The sequence below is a fragment of the Rhinatrema bivittatum genome, chromosome 2, assembly GCF_901001135.1.
Source record: "Rhinatrema bivittatum chromosome 2, aRhiBiv1.1, whole genome shotgun sequence".
Taxonomy (NCBI): domain Eukaryota; kingdom Metazoa; phylum Chordata; class Amphibia; order Gymnophiona; family Rhinatrematidae; genus Rhinatrema; species Rhinatrema bivittatum.
This window is the reverse complement of record NC_042616.1, coordinates 162019570-162040731: the sequence shown is the minus strand read 5'-3', so window position 1 is coordinate 162040731 and position 21162 is coordinate 162019570. Positions and strand designations below refer to the sequence as shown.

General features: G+C 42.7%; 1 protein-coding gene across 1 annotated transcript in view; it reads left to right on the top strand.

Annotated features, from left to right (window-relative positions):
- The window catches only part of MINDY3 (MINDY lysine 48 deubiquitinase 3), a 696716-nt gene that overhangs the window by 38712 nt on the left and 636842 nt on the right, over positions 1–21162 (top strand). The window contains exon 2 of the mRNA XM_029588822.1: positions 4960–5039. Within this exon, the coding sequence (XP_029444682.1) occupies positions 4960–5039 (80 nt within the window). The remainder of the gene's footprint in view (positions 1–4959; positions 5040–21162) is intronic.

Genomic DNA, 21162 nt, shown 5'->3' with positions numbered 1-21162 from the left:
TCAGTAGAATCTCTATGGGTAGAAATCCCATGTGTGTTGGGTAAGAGTATAGTGATAGGATTATTCTACCGTTCACCTGGACAAAATAGTCAGACAGATGATGAAATGCTAAGAGAAATCAGGGAAGCTAACCAATTTGGCAGTGCAATAATAATAGGAGATTTCAATTACCCCAATATTGACTGGGTAAATGTAACATCAGGACTTGCTAGAGGCATACATTTCCTGAATGTAATAAATGACTGCTTCATGGAGCAATTGGTTCAGGAACCAACAAGAGAGGGAGCTATTTTAGATTTAATTCTTAGTGGAACGCAGGATTTGGTGAGAGAGGTAACGTGGTGGGGCCACTTGGCATCAGTGGAAGGGGGACAATAAGTAAATTTGCAGCTCTAACACTAAACTTTCAAAAGGGAAACTTTGATAAAATGAGGAAAATAGGTAGGAAAAAAAACCTGAAAGGTGCAGCTGCAAAGGTTGTGTTCAACAGGCATGGACATTGTTTAAAAATACAATCCTAAAGGCGCAGTCCATATGTATTCCACACATTAAGAAAGGTGGAAGGAAGGCAAAACGATTACCAGCATCGTTAAAAGGTGAGGTGGAAGAGACTATTTTAGCCAAAAAAATTCCTTCAAAATTGAAAGAAGGATCCATCTGAAGAAAATAGGATAAAACATAAGCATTGTCAAGTTAAGTGTAAAACATTGATAAGACAGGCGAAGAGAGAATTTGAAATGAAGTTGGCCATAGAGGCAAAAACTCATAATAAAAACTTTTTAAAATATATCTGAAGCAAGCAACCTATGAGGGAGTTTGTTGGACCATTAGATGTCCGCGGGGTTAAAGGAGCTCTTACGGAAGATAATTCCATTGCAGAAAAACTAAATGAATTATTTGCTTCCGTGTTTACTAATGAGGATGTTCGGGAGATACCAGTTCCAGAGATGGTTTTCAGGGGTGATGAGTTAGACGAACTGAACGAAATCACTGTGAACCTGGAAGATGTAGTAGGCCAGATTGACAAACTAAAGAGTAGCAAATCACCTGGACCGGATGGTATGCATCCTAGGGTACTGAAGGAACTCAAAAATGAAATTTTTGATCTATTAGTTATGTTACAAATGTTATCATTAAACTCATCCATTGTACCTGAAGACTGGAAGGTGGCCAATGTAACCCCAATATTTAAAAAAGGCTCCAGGGGCGATCCAGGTAAATATAGACCAGTGAGCGTAACTTCAGTGCCGGGAAAAATAGTGGAAACTATTTTAAAGATCAAAATTGTAGAGCATATAGAAAGACATGGTTTAATGGAACACAATCAACATGGATTTACCCAAGGGAAGTCTTGCTTAACAAATCTGCTTCATTTTTGTGAAGGGGTTAATAAATATGTGGATAAAGTTGAACCGGTAGGTGTAGTGTATTTGGATTTTCAGACAAATACTCATGAGAGGCTTCTAAGAAAACTAAAAAGTCATGGGATAGGAGGCGATGTCCTTTCGTGGCTTACAAACTGGTTAAAAGACAGGAAACAGAGAGTAGGATTAAATGGTCAATTTTCTCAGTGGAAAAGGGTAAACAGTGGAGTGCCTCAGGGACTGGTGCTTTTCAATATATATATAAATGATCTGGAAAGGAATACGATAAGTGAGGTTATCAAATTTGCAGATGATACAAAATTATTCAGAGTAGTTAAATCACAAGCGGATTGTCATACATTACAGGAGGACCTTGCAAGACTGGAATATTGGACATCCAAATGGCAGATGAAATTTAATATGAACAAGTGCAAGGTGTTACATATAGGGAAAATAACCCTTGCTGTAGTTACACGATGTTAGGTTCCATATTAGCAGCTACCAGTCAGGAAAAAGATCTAGGCATCATAGTGGACAATACTTTAAAATCATCAGCTCAGTGTGCTACAGCAGTCAAAAAAGCAAACAGAATTAGGAATTATTAGGAAGGGAATGGTTAATAAAATGGGAAATGTCATAATGCCTCTATCGCTCATGGTGCGACCCGCACCTTGAATTCTGTGTACGGTTCTGGTCGCCACATCTCAAAAAAGATATAGTTGTGATGGAGAAGGTACAGAGAAGGGCGACTAAAATGATAAAGGGGATGAAACAGTTCCCCTATGAGGAAAGGCTGAAGAGGTTAGGGCTTTTCAGTTTGGAGAAGAGACGGCTGAGGGGGGATATGATAGAGGTCTTTAAGATCATGATAGGTCTTTAACGAGTAGATGTGAATCTGTTATTTACACTTTCAAATAATAGAAAGACTAGGGGCATTCCATGAAGTTAGCAAGCAACACATTTAAGACTAATCGGAGAAAATTATTTTTCACTCAACACACAATAAAGCTCTGGAATTTGTTGCCAGAGGATGTGGTTAGTGCAGTTAGTGTAGCTGAGTTCAAAAAAGGTTTGGATAAGTTCTTGGAGGAGAAGCCCATTAACTGCTATTAATCAAGTTTTCTTAGGGAATAGCCACTGCTATTAATTGCATCAGTAGCATGGGATCTTCTTAGTGTTTGTGTAATTGCCAGGTTCTTGTGGCCTGGTTTGTCCTCTGTTGGAAACAGGATGTTGGGCTTGATGGACTCTTGGTCTGACCCAGCATGGCTATTTTTTATGTTATGCTCTTCCAAGCTGGCAGAGGGAGATTGTACTCTGACCCTGCTTTGTGCTTGGGAGTTGGAGAGATGCAAATTGTCCCTTCCGTGGCTTAGAGGAAGGGTGTCAAGAGCCTCTTCTCCTTCCTGGAATCTTCGGACAAAGGAAGAGGGAGCCATCTCACCACTTTTCCCCTTGCTTCAAACACTAAGGTGAGATCAAAACACATGCCTACCCTGGCATGAAGAGTTGACAAAACACAAGACAACAATTAATAAGGATTGTGATAAAATGCAGGAGGACCTTGCGAGACTGGAAGATTGGGCATCCATATGGCAGATGAAATTTAGTGTAGACAAGTGCAAAGAAATGCATATAGGGATAAATAACCCATGCTATTACATGATGTTAGGTTCCATATTAGGAGTTACCACCCAGGAAAAAGATCTGGGAGTCATAGTTGATATTACATTGAAATTGTCAGCTCAGTGTGCTGTGTCAGTCAAAAAAGCAAACAGAATTTTAGGAATTATTAGGAGGGAATGGAAAATAAAACGGAAGATGTCATAATGCCTCTGTTTTGCTCCATGGTGAGACCACACCTTGAATACTGTGTGCAATTCTGGTTGCCGCATCTCAAAGAAAGATAGATATAGTTACACTGGAGAAAGTACGGAGAAGGGTGACCAAAATGATAAAGGACATGGAACGGCTGTGAGGAAAGGCTAAAGAGTTTAGGACTATTCAGCTTGGAGAAGAGACAGCTGAGCAGGGATATGATAGAGGTTTACAAAAGGACTTGAACAGGTAAATGTGAATCAGATAATACAAGGGCTAGGAGGCACTCTATAGAGGTAGCGAGTAAATTCTCAAATTTAAAACAAATCTGAGAATTCTTTTTCACTCAACGCATAATTAAGCTCTGGAATTCATTGCCAGAGGATCTGGTTAAAGCAGTTAGTATACAGGGTTTGGATAAGTTCCTGGAGGAGAAGTCCACAAACTGCTATTAATCAATAGGGACTAGAGACTTTTTGTTGCCAGCATTAGTAGTATGGGATCTATGTAATGTTTGGGTACTTGTGACTTGGACTGGCCACTGTTGGAAACAGGATACTGGGCTTGATGGAGCCTTGGTCAACCAGTCTGGCATGTCTTATGTTCTTATAAGGAAAGGGATTGGAAAGCCCTGGTTACAGTTTGAGTAGAAACAGGGAGATAAAAGTTTAAAAAATAAAGCAAGAAGAAAAAAAAATTTCCCCTTCACTAATTCATGGGCATTATACTTCTTTTGAGGCCATCTTTTATATTCTGGCCAATGCCTGACAAGCAGTCATGATGCCTAATTTAATGATTTTCCTGAGAGATGTAAATACCTGATCTATTGGGGTATGTGGCTTTTCCTTAAAGTGCAGTTGTTATTCTTGAGGATTTCCTTGGCTGATAGAAGAAAAGGGAAAAGTTCCAGAGTGCCATTTGGCTCTAGGGTTCATGAGGAGGAATATGCAGAACCTCTGTATTTATTTCAGCAGTGTGTTAAATAGCTAAATATGAGTAAGTTGAAGCAATATTTGCTGCGAGAATTGTCTTAGTATCTTGAGATAATATCATTTACATCCATCTTTTTAGTAGTGCTGAGTAATAATTCATGGCATATTGTATGTTTTTGGGCATGGCACCTGAGGTGACAACCCTAGGGAGCTGTCAGTGTGCATTGTATTCTACTTTACATTTTCTAAGTTGTAGATAAGAGTATGTGCCAAAAATAAGATGAACTAAAATGATATAATTTATTACAGGCAATATCCTGTCCATTCTATCATAAGACACAGACTGATTAAGTATACTTTGTTTTCTTGTATTTGGTAATAGAGTATTTGAAATATCAGATAGTTAGCATTGAGGAATACATTTTATAATATAAGGGTTGATGACTTTGTGAGCCTGGACTTTAATTTAGTGCTTGCATTGTATTGGAGCGCCCCATTGTAGATGGTATGAAAACTTTTTTCTTCTCAGTCGTGTGCAACCTTGGATGGAAGGCATTAAGATCATGTATAAAAGAAAACATGAGCTCAAGAATGATGAGCGCACTTAAACTCCAGTTTTTGGTCCTTTCTTTCCCATGCATGCACCCATGGTTCTGCGCTGGTGACAGTCTAGCTTCTCAGCCATGCTGCCATCTGCTCATCTCTTGTTAGGAGTTTGAAACTGGAATGATAGTGGGGTGGGTGAAGTAATCAAGTCCATATGTGGCTCAGGGATGGGGGGAGGGGGTATTTAAAAATGTTAAATACTTTTTAACTGAGCAATCCCTGTTTTTTAATTTTATTAGGGTTCGTTTTTAGTGAATCGGAATCAACTGCATTAGAACAGTTTGAAGGTGGCCCTTGTGCTGTAATTGCACCTGTTCAGGTATTGTACAAAAGAACTTCCCTAATAACTATACATTTCTTAAGATTTAACATTTTTTAATGGCTACAATGTAAAAAATGTATACAAAAAGCACATGTTTATAGGTTACGTATAATAGAATGTCAATTAAATTTTTTAGTTTTATATAGAAAATTCCTTGTTCATTCTTCTCTGGGCTGAAACATTTATCTTTCACGCAACATTTCATCTTTTAATTAGACCATTATTAAATAATTTCCTGTGCGTAAGTTTTATAAAGGGTGTCCCATGTTGCTTTTAACAATTCAACATTTTTTAAAGAAATTGTACAAAACTGTTAATATGTTACTTTTATGGTAGGAATTGATATAGGCTGCCTATTTTTTTCATTTTCATTTTCATTTAGTAAAGCTTCATAGCCACTAGTAAATCATGTTACATACAAAAAAATCCAAAAGTACAATAACAAAATCCAAATAATCTAAAACAGCTCATAATTAATCAAACCAACAAATCTATGCACAAAATGGCAGGTTGGTTATAACATAACTGCAAATCCTTAATTTACAAATACAGACACTGACTGATATCACTGCCTTTAATCTTAAACATTGGCAAAATGCCTTTGCTACTTGCTTGAATTTTAAATAATCTTTGAGAGAATGTCTGGAGGCAATGAATTCCACAAGAATGGTGCTTGATAACTAAATATTTCTTTGGTAGAATCCAAGCAAATGAGGAGTAATGTGGAGATATCCTGCTTGAGAAGATCGGGTATGCAAAGGGATATAAGGAATTAACAGTTTAGATCGGTAGAGTGGAAGGTTTAATGACAAGGCCTGGAAAGTTAAACATAATGGAGTAGGTATTCAAAAGCTAGCTGGTTATCTAAGCTAGCCAGATAGACATATCCAGCTAACTTGCACGGTCATTTATCATTTTGCCGTAAGGGCTTAACTCCTGTGTTAGGGCCTTAACACGTGTGTTAATTATCGCAACGTGTGTTAGGGAGGAGTTAGGACAGAGTTTATGATAATGTTAGGCAGTTAATGCATGCGATAACACATTATCGTGTGTGAAAATATTTATTGCATGCGATAATGTGTTTTATCGCTGGAAATAATTACACCTATTTCCCCTGGGTTGTGGCTGCGATAGGACCGAAAATGCTGTTACAGCATTTTGTGGAGAGAGAGACTCAATGTAGTAAAGTGGGGTCTGGCTAGGTAGAGAGTACAGTGTACAAATCTACGTTTCTTTTAGCTCTCAGTGCTCTAAATGATACCCAATCTTCACAGTCTATTGTGCTGTTTGTACCTGTAAAGGTGTCCCTAAAACTGCTCCTCAAGCCCCACCCCCAACACCTCACACCAAGTTTTACGTCCACCCTATTATATTGCTATAAATAGCAAAGTGAGGTTACTTTACTATATTGAGTCACTCCCTCTCCCTCTCCTTCTCCCTCTCCCCAATCTGCCAGTTGTCATCCTACAATTTATCTGGCATCTGAATATCAACCTCGCCATTTTAAACCTAATCCTATATGTAACTGGCAGCCAATGTAGTTCTAAAATAGGAAAAATATGATCATATTTTCAGAGTCTAGATATTAATTTTGCTACAGTATTTTGTAGCAGCTAAAGGCATTTTAGCTATTAGGGATTACAAGCAGAAAGGAATTACAGTAGTCCAGTTTAGAAATCACGAAGGCATGCACCAGAAGTTTGATCTTTCAAACCTAAAAGGGAGCAAAGCCTATAGATGTACCTTAAATTATCCGAGGACAAGCAGGATGATAGTCTTCACACAGAGGATGACATCATCAGATGGAGTCCCTATGCGGAAAACCTTTGTCAAAGTTTCTAGAACTTTAACTAGGCACACTGAATATACCCTATACCTGTGTCCCCATGAGGTCCTTCTCCAGTCTCTCTTTTTCTGCGGTGCTGTAAGCATTGCGGTGTGAGTGAACACATTTTGTCTGTTTTTTGGACTTGTGGAAAAATGTGTGTATCTTGCGTTGTTAGCGGATTTTTTTCTTGCCAGGTCCCCCTCTGTGCCTTCCCGTAGTGTTTCCTAGTCAGGGTTTTTAGCGATTTGGGCGCATTTTCTTTCGCAGTCTATTTTTTTTTTTCCCATGGTCATGGTGGTGCATTGGTGCCTGACACCATTGTCTTCCGTTAGTGTCCCATTTTTGTTTAGTCAGTCATGGCCACGTTTAGTTTTTGCCGGTGCCAGGGGACCATTTCCATTTAAGGATCCACATGAGACATGTGTCCTCTGCCTAGGGACATTGCATGACATCTGATGTTGCCACTTATGCACCCAGATGACCCTGAAGGGCCGTTGACTTTGACTTGACAAGATGGAGCAACTCTTCAGGTTGAAGAAGTCTGAGACATAGGCAGTGGTGGCATTGGTGTCGAAGGACCAAGAAGCCACACCGATGGACACCAAGCCATTGACTTCGGTGGGACCGTTGGTTCCAGAGATGTCACCAGCGGACGGGGGCACTGGAGACCAACCATCATCGATCTCCTCCATGCTGAGGACATCGGGTTCCGAGTCATTGGCCTTGGCACCGGGGAAGGACCAGGCCAAGTACTGAGGGAAGCCAAAGAAGCTTCGGCACCAGTCCCCATCATTGTAAGATGCCGGACACAGGGATGCAACTGTTTTTACCGCGATGCCCCGAAGCGACCCTGCGGCAAGGAGTGCCAATCCTCTATCAGTGCTGGGGGTCCGTGATGGTCTCCATCAGTCACTGATCCACCTTGAGTGTCTAAAGAAAATCTGGCTACTCCTCCTTCCTCCTAGTTTGGTCTTGGCATCAGCAATGTTCGAGGAGGAGCTGGAGCGTTGACTCCAGCTATCAATGGACTTTGGTGCTGCAGGGTTTTGGTCCTGTGGCACCGATGGCACAGGACCCGGTGCTGCCTGTCCTTGTACTGCTTCTGGAGAAGCTCAACTTGCTCATTGGTACGTTACCGACCTAGTTGGCATTGGTTCCCGGAACAGCATCGATGCCCAGCGGGGCACCGAGGCTTCCCCCTAATGATACGGTGGCCATTGCTGGTTTCTCCAAGGAGGAAGCTCCACAGAGACTGGTAGAGATGCTAAGGCCTACCACTCCTCGTCCAATTCTACTAGTATCTGCACCTCTGGATTTAGGACGAGTACCTAGGGATCTATCCCCTGTCACCTTCAGTGATGATGAACCCTATGACCCCTGGGGGGATGTTGTTTCAGAGTCCTCAAAGGGCTCTAAAGGCCTCCCTTCAGACCCTTCTCCTCCAGAGGAGTGAAGGAAGTCTCTTTGCAGGGTTTGTAAGAATGATAGCGGAAGCCATCCCTGTTTACTTATTGATAGAGGAGGATGCCAGGCACAAAATGCTTGAGATCCTCCAGTTCATGGAGCCTCCTAAGGAGATTGTGGTGGTCCCATTACACAAGATCCTAAAGGAGTTTCTGCTGAGGATATGGGAACACCCCCTCACAATGCCTCCTGTCAATAGGAAGACAGCTGAGGTTTATCTCCTCCAGAAGGCTCCTGGATTTGATAAGCGTCAGCTGCCCCTCCATTCAATAGTAGTCGAATCCGCTCTCAAGAGGGCCAAGCATTCTGAGACTCATTGCTTGGTGCCCTGGAGGAAGGACCATAGAACGAAGGATGCTCTTGGGAGGAAGGTATTTCAAGGAGCAATGCTTATTGCCTGCATTGCTGCCTACCAGCTCTACATGAGCCAGTAGACGCGGGACATCTGGAAGCAAGTGCAGGCGGTGGTTGAGCATTTGCCTCAACAGCAGCAAGACACTCTCATGTCGCTGATGCATAACGGCCTTTAGTGCAGAAAACACTAGGTCCATGCGACCTACAATGTTTTCAAGATGGCATTGAGAATCTTTGCAGTGGGAATCAGTGCCCGCAGAATGGCATGACTTAGGGTCTCTGATCTCTGACTAGAGGTGCAGGAATGAGTCTCTGATGTGCAATGTACTTTAGAGAATCTCTTTGGAGATAAGGTGAGGGATGGTTTGGGGACTACCATGAAACTCTCCAATAAATCTCCGCCAGTACTCTGGATCAGTCCTTCTCATCCAGGAGGCCAGCGAGACTGGGGCCAAGGAAGTCTTTCTTTCACCAATGGAAGTACTATCTTCCACCTCCTTGCTCCTGTCAACACCATCAGGGCTCCCACAGCCGACCCAGGCAGCAGAGAGCCCCAAAGCCCCAGCTGCCTCCTTAGTCAACTCCAGGGATGGGGTTTTGACTGGGCCATAGGGAACGTAAGCCAGTTGCATGTACCCGGGAAAATAGACCTTCTGGTTGGGGGGGGGGGGGGGGGGGGGGGGGAAGGCTGCAGTTGTTTGCAAACTGGTGACCTAGTATAACTTTGGACCAGTGAGTTCTGTCCAATGTCTGTCAGAGGGTTCCAGTTGAACTTATTGGGGGTCCTGCCAAATTGCCCTCCATGCCCATTTTGGGGGCCAGTAGCACATCAGGAAGTACTACTAGCAGAGCTCTCCTCCCTCTTAATGGCCAGAGCGGTCTAACCCATACCACCAGGGCAAAGAGGGTGGGGATTCTACTATAGGTACTTCCTGATTCAAAAGAGAACAGGAGGACTCCATCCCATCCTAGACCAACAGGTATCAGCCTGACACTTGTTGAGGTTGTTGGGGCATATGGCCATAACAGTTCATGTCACTCCTATGGCATGTTTACACGTGTGCAGAGCCCAATGGACCTTGAGATTGCAGTGGCGCCAGGCCACTCGGAGCCTCAGTCACCCCCATCACTCCGGGACTCATTTTCCTGGTGGTGGGTAGTTTTAAATCTGGAATGGGGATCTTGTTTTGAAGTCCCACCACCCAAATTGTCTTAACCATGGATGCATCCATCCTGGAGTGGTGAGCCCATGTAGATGGGCTCAGCCCTCGGGGTATCTGGTCTGCCCAGGCATGCTCTTGCCAAATCAACTTCCTGGAGCTTCAGGCATTTGGGTACGTGTAGTGGGCTTTCAGAAATCTGCTAAGTTGTCCTATTCCATACCGACAACCAAGTAGTCATGTAGTATGTCATCAAGCAGAGAGGAACGGAATCATACCTCCTGTGTCAGGAAGTGGTCCAGATCTGGTCATGGACCCTGTCTCGCGGGATGGAGCTCTGGGTCATATACCTGGCCAGGACGAAGAACGTGGTAGCGAACAGGCTGAGTCAAGCCTTCAGACCCCAAGAGTAGTCCTTGGACCTAGGGGGTAGAGAATTGGATATTCTGCCTCTGGGGGAACCCAGCCTTCAATCTGGTCATGTCCCCCCTGCAACAGGAAGGTGCCTCAGTTCTGGTCCCTGTACAGGTCAGATGACAAACCAGTTTTGGACACCCTTGCCCATAATTGGGACAAGGGTCTTCTGTATGTGTATCCTCTAATTCTCTTAGTGGCAAAAACTCTCTCTTGATGCTTCGCGAGGACAGGGGGACTAGGATGCTCATAGCCCCACATTGGCCCAGCAGGTCTGGTTTCCACTCCTTTGGGAGTTGTCCATCTGGGGACCTATGAGTCTGGGGATGACTCCATATCTCATCACGCAAGACCAAGGCAGGTTGCTGCATCACAATCTGTAAGCCCTGTCGCTCACAGCCTGGATGTTGAGAGGTTAGTCCTGTAGAGGATGTGTCTCGGGTCCTGGTGGCTTCCAGAAATCCTTCCAGGGCAAGGCAAGAACTGCTGCAAGGCCCATAGGCCAGAGTAGTCAAAGGCAGGACATGGCAAGCAGGGAGCTGAGAAGATGTGATGACAAGGCCCTGAGCTGTGCAAGAGGCAGGGTTAAGTACGCTGAACCCTGCAGAGTCATGGGGTCACAGAGACTCTTAGTGGAGCAAGGGCAGGAATAGCTCCATGGGGACCTCTGGTGGCAGAGATGCTGCCTAACACGCAGGATCCTAATGTCCTAACATTGCCTCACTATCTCTGAACCTTCCTCTTTTTTTTTTTTTTTTTTTTTTTAGTGCTACTAAAAAAACCCTACAAAATTAAGAACAGATTTACGTCACATCTGGAAAGAAAAAAAACCTATGTTGAGTGGATTCAAGTACTGTATTTGTAGTAGAATGTCCATTACAGATGGATATTATCTCTGCTATTGCTGTTTGGGATTGGTCCATGACCAGGCCAGTTGTTAGTTATTTATTTATTTATTTATTTAATTTTATATACCGGCAACCGTTTGCACATCGTGCCGGTTTACAGATAACTTACAAACAAAGATATGTAGGCAGAGCCTTTACAAGGAACAGTGTTTAAAACATAGCTCAGAAACAGAGCAAAACTAGCAAACTTGTGGAAAGAGGGGTAGGGGTGGTCGAGACAGGGGAGGGGGCGGGGGGGGGGGAGGGTGGGTGGGTGAAAAACAGGTACAAAAGGAGTAATATGTACAGGTACAAAAGGAGTAATATGTACAGGGGTCGAGAGATTATTGACGTATACATGGGTTATATTATTGACATCTATATACATTGGCAAATTGACATAGGTTATATTCTTGAAATATACATAGGTTATATACAAAACTGTATAGGCATGTAGAAAATAAGAGATTGTTATGATTTGCGAATGGATGTCACTGTATACATAGAGATCAAGGACCTGGAAAATGGAGGAATTGAGTAAGCCTCTTAGAAGCTACACTTAGAGGTACCATTCTTTTAATTAAATCTACCAACAAACAATATGTTGTGGACCCTTGGGTCGAGGGGGAGTTAGCGCAACATCCAGGGAGGAGCCCTTTAGGTCCTCACTGTCAGCAGGCAGAGCTGGCTGAGTAGAGGCCCAACTTGAGCTTCACAAATACCAGGCTTCTTTCCACTTAGGTTGAGCCCTTGGGTGCCAGGGCCGGCTGGACATAGGTGCGGGCCTCTGTGGAGGTGAAGAACAGTCACATGGAAGTAGTTGCAGGCCAGCACAGTCAGGTCAAGCAGTGGTTAGAGCAGGCGACTGGTAATCAGTCAGGTTCAGGCTGTTGTTAAGGCGGGCAGAGTTTTCTTAGAGTTGAGGTTCAGGCAGAGGTCGAGCTAGGCAAAGTTCGGTCAGAAACGGTAAACAGGCAATGGTAAGAGACGGGCAGAGGTCAAGCAGCGTCAGGTCCAATCCGAGGTCAAAGCCAGCAGTCCTAACCGAAGAGACAAGGAATAAACAAGAGGTTGAGGGACCACAAGAGCGGAAGACAGATGAAGATTGACTAGGAAGACACAAGCTCAAGACGAACCAGACTGCTAACTGGCAACAAGACAGAGAAACACAAGAACTCAGGAACACAGCAGGAATCGGGATCAGGGTTAGAAGACAGGAATCAGGTATGCTGACATGCTGAGGCAATTCACTTCTCAAAGGAGATAACCTATTCCCGAGGTGTTGAAGGGATGTCCAGGAACAGGCTGTGATGTCATTTGATTGCTGCCACTGGCCCTTTAAATTGCCAGCAGTTGACGCATGTGCCCTAAGAAGAGTGGGGCCAGGAACAGCGGTGTCCTGCTGCAAGTACTGTGCAGCGTGTTGTCTGGCCATGGTACAGCCTGCTGCCATGTTGGGAGGAAGAGGCCGGCACTTGGACACCGGAGGGCTCTGTGGGTGGCGGTAAGGATGGTGGTCCACGGGACAGACCTTCTGACCACTGAACGCAACACAAGACCCCAAGTTAAACAAAAATATCTCTCCCAGAGGTGGAATGGGCCAAGTCCTCAGGGTCGAGTAAAGAAAAGTATGCAAAGAAGAAGCGCTACTCTGAGGAGTTGCCAGAGCAGCCAGTGTGTTTAGAAAGCAATGAGAACTTTTGACACAATGCATCGGCACAATTGGCGCATAAATCCTTGATGCTTCAAGCCCCAGAAAGTGAAGTGCGCATAAGCCCTCAATAACTTTTACAATCAGGACAGGTTGTGTCATCATTGATATATAGTATTGCAGTGCTTCATTGCAGCTATATGCTGGCCTGCACAAAATTTGGCAGGTGCAGAAGGGGGGTATGGAATGCCTACCCCTACCAATTACCAGAACCTTTACACCATGAAGATTATTGGAACAGGTGCTATGCTCACATCTAAGTAACCTCCAGTTCAAATTTTACAGAGTCCCGAAGATGTGCAGGATTCAATTTTGGTATCAGAAGAGTATGTTCCACCACACATATTAGGTCAGAGGGCACGTCAGCTGCTTGACCAGATAGCGGAGCTGGTGAAAGATTTCTTTACCTCTGTGGTTGCAAAGGATAAGAGAGGTACCTTCCAACCTCTCCTTTCCAGGATGTCAGATTTACTCCCTCAAGAATGTCTCACTATCCCTGATTTGGATGGATATTGTATCAGATCCCCTCATGAGGTGGTTCTAATCCACAGCATTCATTTGCAGCGGAGTCCAGTCAGAGGATTGCGACCAAGGACCCCTCCTTAGTAACCTTTTTCATCATTGGGGTCCTGGATCAGTGTTCCCATGTCTGTAGATTCTGAAAAGAGTTGATGAGGATCCCTTCTGACCTCTCCTGGATCCTTCAGAACACTCATCTCCACCAGAGGACCTTTACGATTCCAGATTTTTGAGCAAGCTGGGAAAAGTGCGCAGAGTTAATGTGCATAATGACAAAGATTCTCATGCAAATGTCATTGTTCTTCTCTAAATTCTGGAAACACCAGCAGAGACAGCAGCAATCCCAGTCCATAATCTGCAAGAATTGAACACCAGAATGTGGGAAAACTCCTATTTCCTGTGCCCCTGTAGCAAGGAAACTAGATCTCAAGTATAGAGCACAAAATTCTGCATGCTGTGGAATAGTGCAATTACCCCACCAATCAGTAATGGTAGAATGAGCTCTTAAGAACACACAAAATTATATAAACCATTACTCTGCCAGAGAAGCATCCCAAGCTACTAGACATAAGAGCATAAGAAGTTGCCATACTGGGTCAGACCAAGGATCCATCAAGCCCATCATCCTGTTTCAACAGTGGTCAGTCCAAGTTACAAATACCTGACAAGAAACGAAGCATTAAATAGATCCCATGCTGCTAATGCCAAATAATAAGCAGTGGCTATTCCCTAAATCTACTTGATTAATAACAGTTTATGGACTTCGCCTCCAGGAACTTATCCAAACCTTTTTTTAAACCCAGCTACACTAACTATCTTAACCACATTATCTGCAAATGAATTCCATAGCTTAATTTGCATTGAGTAAAAAAAATTTCTCCGCTTTGTTTTTAAATATTCTATCGATTATCCTTGTGTTATGTGTTTTTTGAGGTACTGAAGTGCTACGATTGTTAATTGATAAGTGTTGATAACCACTGTTTTGTCCTTTAACTCAATAAACAGATTTTCCTTAAATATGCTACTTGCTATCTTCATTGAATGTCTTAGTTCTTGAATTATCTGAAAAAATAAATAACAGGTTCACATTTACCTGTTTTGTCTTTTCATGATTTTATACACCTCTATCTTATCCCCCTCACTTGTTTCTTTTCCAAGCTGAAAGGCCCTAACCTCTTTAGCCTTCCTCACAGGGGAGGCATTCCATCCTCTATATCATTTTGGTTGCCCATTTCTTGTACCTTCTCCAGTACTGCTAAATCTCTTTTGAGCTCTATCGACCAGAGTTGCACAGTATTCAACATGTGGTCTCATCATGGAGTGATAGAAGCATTATGACATTTTCTGTTTTATTCACCATTCCCTTCCTAATAAGTCCTAACATTGTTTGCTTTATTGACTGCCCCAGCACATTGAGCCAATGATTTCAATGTATTCTCCATTATGACACCTAGATCTTTTTCCTGGGTGATACCCCTAATATGAAACCTAACATCGTGTAACTATAGCATGGGTTATTTTTCCCTATATAAACCACATTGCACTTGTCCATATTAAACTTCATCTGCCAATCTTCCTGTCTCTCTTAGTCCTCCTGTAATTTATAGATTAAATACTCTGAACAATTTTGTGTCATCTGCAAACTTGATTACCTCACTTGTCATTCCCCTTTCCAGATCATTTATAAATAATTGAAAAGCATTATTCCAAGTATAGATCCCTAAAGCACTTCACTGTTTACCTTTCTCCACTGAGAAAACTGATCATTTACTCTTACTCTCTGTGTCCTGTCTATTAACCATTTTGCAATCCACAAAAGGACATTGCCTCTTCTCTCATGACTTTTTAATTTTCTTAGAAGCCTCTCATGAGGGACTTTTTCAAAAGCCTTCTGAAAATCCAAATAACACTACATCTACTGGCTCACCTTTATCCACATTTTTATTAAGCCCTTAAAAAATGTAGTAGATTTGAGAGGCAAGACTTCCCTCGGGTAAATCCATGCTGGCTGAGTCCCATTAAACCAAATCTGTCTATATGTTCTGTGATTTTGTCCTTTAAAATAGTTTCTACAATTTTTCCTGGCACTGAAGTCAAGCTCACCGGTCTATAGTTTCCTGAATCACCCCTAGAGCCCTTTTTAAACATTGGGGTTACATTGGCAACCCTCCAGTCTTCAGGTACAATGGACAATTTTATTGATAGGTTACAAATTAGTAGCAACAGGTCTGAAATTTAATTTTTTAGTTCTCTCAGAGCCCTAGGGTGTATACCATCTGGTGTAGGTGATTTGCTACTTTTCAGTCAATCTGGCCTGCTAAATTTCCAGGTTCACCGTGATTTGGTTCAGTTCATCTGAATCATCACCCTTGAAAACAGTCACCAGAATGGGTATCTCCCCAACATCTTCATTAGTAAACACCAAAGCAAAGAATTAATTTAGTCTTTATTTATTTTTTTATTTTATTGATTTTGTATACTGTCATTCGGACAGGCCGTCACAACAGTTCACAAAAATCATAGCTTCAGAACATGCAAACATTTACATAAAAGATTATAAATAAACAGATTACATAAGAAACATATACAATATTAAAATAAGATACCATACTTGCTAAAAGTGAAAATAAAAGGAACATAAAATATTAGGGTTAATGAGCTCATACTTGACAGGGTATGTAATGTGTTGTTTTGGATTTTCTTATTGTGATTCCTCAAATGCTTTAGTAAATAACCAAGTTTTTAGGTTAGTTCTGAATATCTTGGGGTTCGGTTGAGTGCATAAGGAGGCCTGCAATGAGTTCCAGATTTTAGGGCATGCTATGAAGATAGCTCTGTTTCGTACATCGGATAAATGAGCCGTTCTTATCAAAGAAACTATTAATAAACCTTGACCATAGGACTGAAGATTTCTACTAGGTACATGAAGCCTGATTGCCAGTCTGTTTGTTCATCCTTAATGATCTTATATAGTAATCAAAGGATTTTAAAACCAATGCTCTGTTTTACTGGAAGCCAATGTAAAGATATCAATATAGGTGTAATATGATCTATTTTCTTCTTCCCTGTCAATAGTCTTGCCGCAGAGTTCTGTAGAGCCTGTAAAGGACATAATGTAGAGGCCGGGGAGTCAAAGTAAGATAGACTTGCAATAGTCAATGTTGGCAAAGATTAGCAGTTGTAATACAGTTGTAAAGTCATTTAGGAACAGTAGTGGTTTTAGACGTCTAAGGGATAAGTAGTTTATGGTAACCATCCTAAACTTTTAAAGCATACGATATGCCATACTGGGTCAGACCTAGGATATTGTGCATGATGGATCTTATTTCTAACAGTAACTAATCCAGCCTGCCTGGGTAGGATTCCAAGGGGTAGATAGATTCCATACTGCTTATCCCAGGGATAAGAAGTGGATTTCTGTAATTCCACCTTAATAATGGTTTATGAACTTTTCTTCCAGGAACTTATCCAAACCTTTCTTTTTTTAATTTAATGTTTATTAATTTTAAACATAACATACAAAGCATCTACTTTGTCATGAAATATGGTTAAGACAATCAGAAAAAGAAAAATCCACATTTATGCAATTACAAATAAAGTAATTTATTCAACTTAAATTATTAATCTTAACCCTTTAGACCCCTTAATAATGGGGGTAGAGTACATGCAAATTAAAGGGGAAAAAGGTAATAAACAGCTTTTTAGAAAATAGGAAACTTATTAGACCGGTTATTTCTTATATGGATGATATTAACTACTGCCTAACTGCAGCGATGTTTTCTTTGCTTCAATAAAGCTTCTGAGTTGCTCAGGTTGAAAGAAAATATAGTTGTTACTTTCAAACTTTACAATGCATTTGCAGGGGAACCTTAGATAGAATGAGGCTCCCACTGCAAGTACTTCTTGTTTTAAAGCGAGAACATTTTTCCTTTTAACTTGAGTTGATTTAGTTAAATCCGGAAATATTCTCAGGTTTGAACCCAGAAACACAGCTTTAATTTTCTTGAAGTAGGCACGCATGATTATTCCCAAATCATTTTCATTAAAACAGGAAATTAATAAAGTAGATCTTTCTGCAACTTCATCATATGTGGATGTTTCAAGGAATGCTGTTAGATTTTATAACACATTAGGAGGCACTTGTGTTTGCTGGTTACCCCGAATAGGTAGAAAAAATACTTTTTCCAGGGGTGGAGTCTGCTCAGAGGGAATTTCCAATACTTCAGAGAAATATCTTTTAATTGTCAACCTGGGAATTTCTCCAACCACCCTGGGAAAATTGAGTAACCTCAAATTCAAATGTCTCAATTTATTCTCTGTTTTCAGTTTTCCTGTTCATAGCATTACAATCTTGTATAATCGACGTTGCCTGCACTTGTTTAGTTTGGTTAATTTCAGTCTCTATATTTTGAATTTTTTCATCAATTTCTGATTTATATCCTTGGAAATTCTTGTTCAGTGTTTCCATTTGTAATGAAATGGTGTTTATTTTCCCTGAGGTTGTCTCAAAAGCCTTTACCATAGTAAGCGATAGATTCCATAATGAATCTAGAGTCACTACCTCCGGCCTCTGCATAGCCAAAGCTACTTCGGGGGGAAGAGGGCATATCACAGACCGCTCACCTTCTCCATTGGTCTGGTCTCCTCCTCTATCCTGATCTAAATCTCTGCGGTAGCTCTCTCCGTTGTTCATGGAGGATTGCGCCGGTTCTTCCATCCCCACCGCCCCCTCAGGTTGGTAAAGCCGCTCACCCACTTCGGGGCTCAGCCCCAATCGCGGTGTTGAGGTTCCACGCGCTGCCGGAGGCATCCAAGGGGCTTAGGGAAACTGCTTCTGAGGTCGGGTCACATTCCCCTTCCTGTGACCCGACAGCCGGACCTCCTTGCTCCGATGATGCCGGTTTCCCGACGCATTGTGAGAGAGTCCTCTGTCCGGAGGGAAGTGCAGGTATCAAGGGGTAGCTCCTGGTTTTCCCCTTATGCTTTGATGGCATAATATTCTTAGAAATATTCCAGAGGTAAAAAACGCCGGTACAGGTCTAAGCAACGCGTCTGTCTAAGGCGCCATCTTGACTCCACCCCCAAACCTTTTTTAAATGCAGCTACACTAATAGCTTTCACCACATCCTCTGGCAATGAATTCCAGAGCTTAATTGTGTGTTGAATAAAATTAATTTATATTATATTTAAAACTATCACCTAGTAATTTCATTGTGTGTCCTCCTTAGTCTTTGTGCTCTTTGAAACAGTACACAACCGATTAATGTTTACTTGTTCCACTCCACTCATTTTATAAACCTCTATCAAATTTCCCCTCGGCCATCTCTTCTCTTCTAAAGAAGTCCATTACCTGCTATTAATCAGGTTGACTTAGAAAACAGCCACTGCTATTACTAGCATCAGTAGTGTGGGATAAACTTAGTTTTTGGGTACTTGCCAGATACTTGTAACCTGGGTTGGCCACTGTTGGAATCAGGATGCTGGGCTTGATGGACCCTTGGTCTGATCCAGCATAGCTCCGTGCAGTTCATTCGGATACAGTTCATTCGGATTTCCACGCCCCATATGCCAAGAAGTGCAAAGTCATGCATATGGGGAGTGGAAATCTGAATGAACTGTATTCGATGGGGGGGGGGGAAAGGCTGATGTGCACGGAGCAGGAGAGAGACCTTGGGGTGATAGTGTCTAATGATATGAAGTCTGCGAAACAATGCGACAAGGCGATAGCAAAAGCCAGAAGAATGCTGGGCTGCATAGAGAGAGGAATATCGAGTAAGAAAAGGGAAGTGATTATCCCCTTGTACAGGTCCTTGGTGAGGCCTCACCTGGAGTACTGTGTTCAGTTCTGGAGACCGTATCTACAAAGAGACAAAGACAAGATGGAAGCGGTACAGAGAAGGGCGACCAGGAAGGTGGAGGGTCTTCATCGGATGACATACGAGGAGAGATTGAAGAATCTAAATATGTACTCCCTGGAGGAAAGGAGGAGCAGGGGTGATATGATTCAGACTTTCAGATACTTGAAAAACTTTAATGATCCAAAGACAACGACAAACCTTTTCCATCCGAAAAAAATCAGCAGAACCAGAGGTCACGAGCTGAGGCTCCAGGGAGGAAGACTAAGAACCAATGTCAGGAAGTATTTCTTCACGGAAAGGGTGGTGGATGCCTGGAATGCCCTTCCGGAGGAAGTGGTGAAGTCTAAAACTGTGAAGGACTTCAAAGGGGCGTGGGATAAACACTGTGGATCCATCAAGTCTAGAGGGCGTGAATAAAGAGGAGGCAGCAAAACACTGCACGGAGCGGCAGTAGCCACAGAGGCATTCACGGAGCGGGATGCAAGTGGTTGGTGTTCCACCTTCACGGACCGGAAGGATGGAGGGCTGCCATCTCCAAAAAAACCAAACAAACAACAAAAAAAACCAAACAAACAAACAAAAAAACAAAACAGGGGTGGGTAAGAGTATGGGGCAGGGGTGTGGCTGCTTGTTACAGCGGTTGCTACCCCTAATTGAGCTGGATGTTCACTTGGATGCAGATACGGCGCTGCTCTCTACATTGGTGGTGGGGTGGAGGAAATTAGGGCTGGAGGGTACTGGAAGCCAATAGTAACAGGTGGGAGAGAGAAAAAGGGAAATAAAAAAATGGATAAAGTGCGTAGCTTGCTGGGCAGACTGGATGGGCCATTGGTCTTCTTCTGCCGTCATTTCTATGTTTCTATAGCAATTTCTTATGTTCTTAGCCTTTCTTCATAAAGCTATTATTCCATCCCCCTTATTTTGGTTTTCCTTCTCTGTACCTTTTCTAATTCTGCTACATCTATTTTTGAGATGTGATGACCAGAACTGGACACAGTACTCAAGATGAGATCACACCATGGAGCGATACAGAGAGGCATTATGGTATTATCCCAGGACAAGCAGGATGCTAGTCCTCACATATGGGTGACGTCACAAACTGAGACCTATCACAGAAAACTTTCTATCAAAGTTTCTAGAAACCTTTGACTGGCATACTGAGCCCACTGAGCATGCCCAGTATGGCATGATCCCTCGAGCCTCTGAGTATCCCTTCGGTCTTCGTTTTTCTGCGCTGCAGTTAGCATCGCGGAGCAGGAGCCCTGTGTGAACTTCTTCACACAACTTTGTCTAAAAAAACAAAATAAAAATCCCTCTTTTCTCATTCCCCACATTGGGGTTTCTCTTCAACCACTGGCCGGTGAGTAAATTTTTTGTTTCCGACTCGATTAGAGTTTAAAAAAGTTTTGGTCAGATAGCCATCGACGGCTGTCCTGGTTATCATGGCCACAGGATTTAAAAAATGCCCTAAATTTAATCGAACTATGTCGATTACTGATCCACTCCTTGAGTGTGTATTATGTTTAGGGCAATCCCATGATGTTTTGTCGTGTGCAAAATGTGCGGCAATGACCGCCAAAGGATGAAAGGCACGTCAGGAAAAGATGGAACACCTTTTCCACATCCAGTTACTGCCTTTCACGTCGACGTCCACCCATTCGTCTCCGGTCGGAGCGTCGAAACGTTTGCTTATTAAAAAACGTCGAGTGGAGGGTTCGGGAGACCGGTCGTCACCGACCCTGTCTGCGGCATCGACAAAATCGTCTGGGCTTGAAAAAAGCCAATGAACATCGTCTAAGGCATCGACATTCCTCAATTCCGGAGGCCCTGTTATCACCGGAACAGCCAGGAGCTAAGAGACCTCGTCTACAGGAAGTACCGAGGCCTGCTACACCAAGGCGTTCCCCACCTCTAGAGGTTCCAGA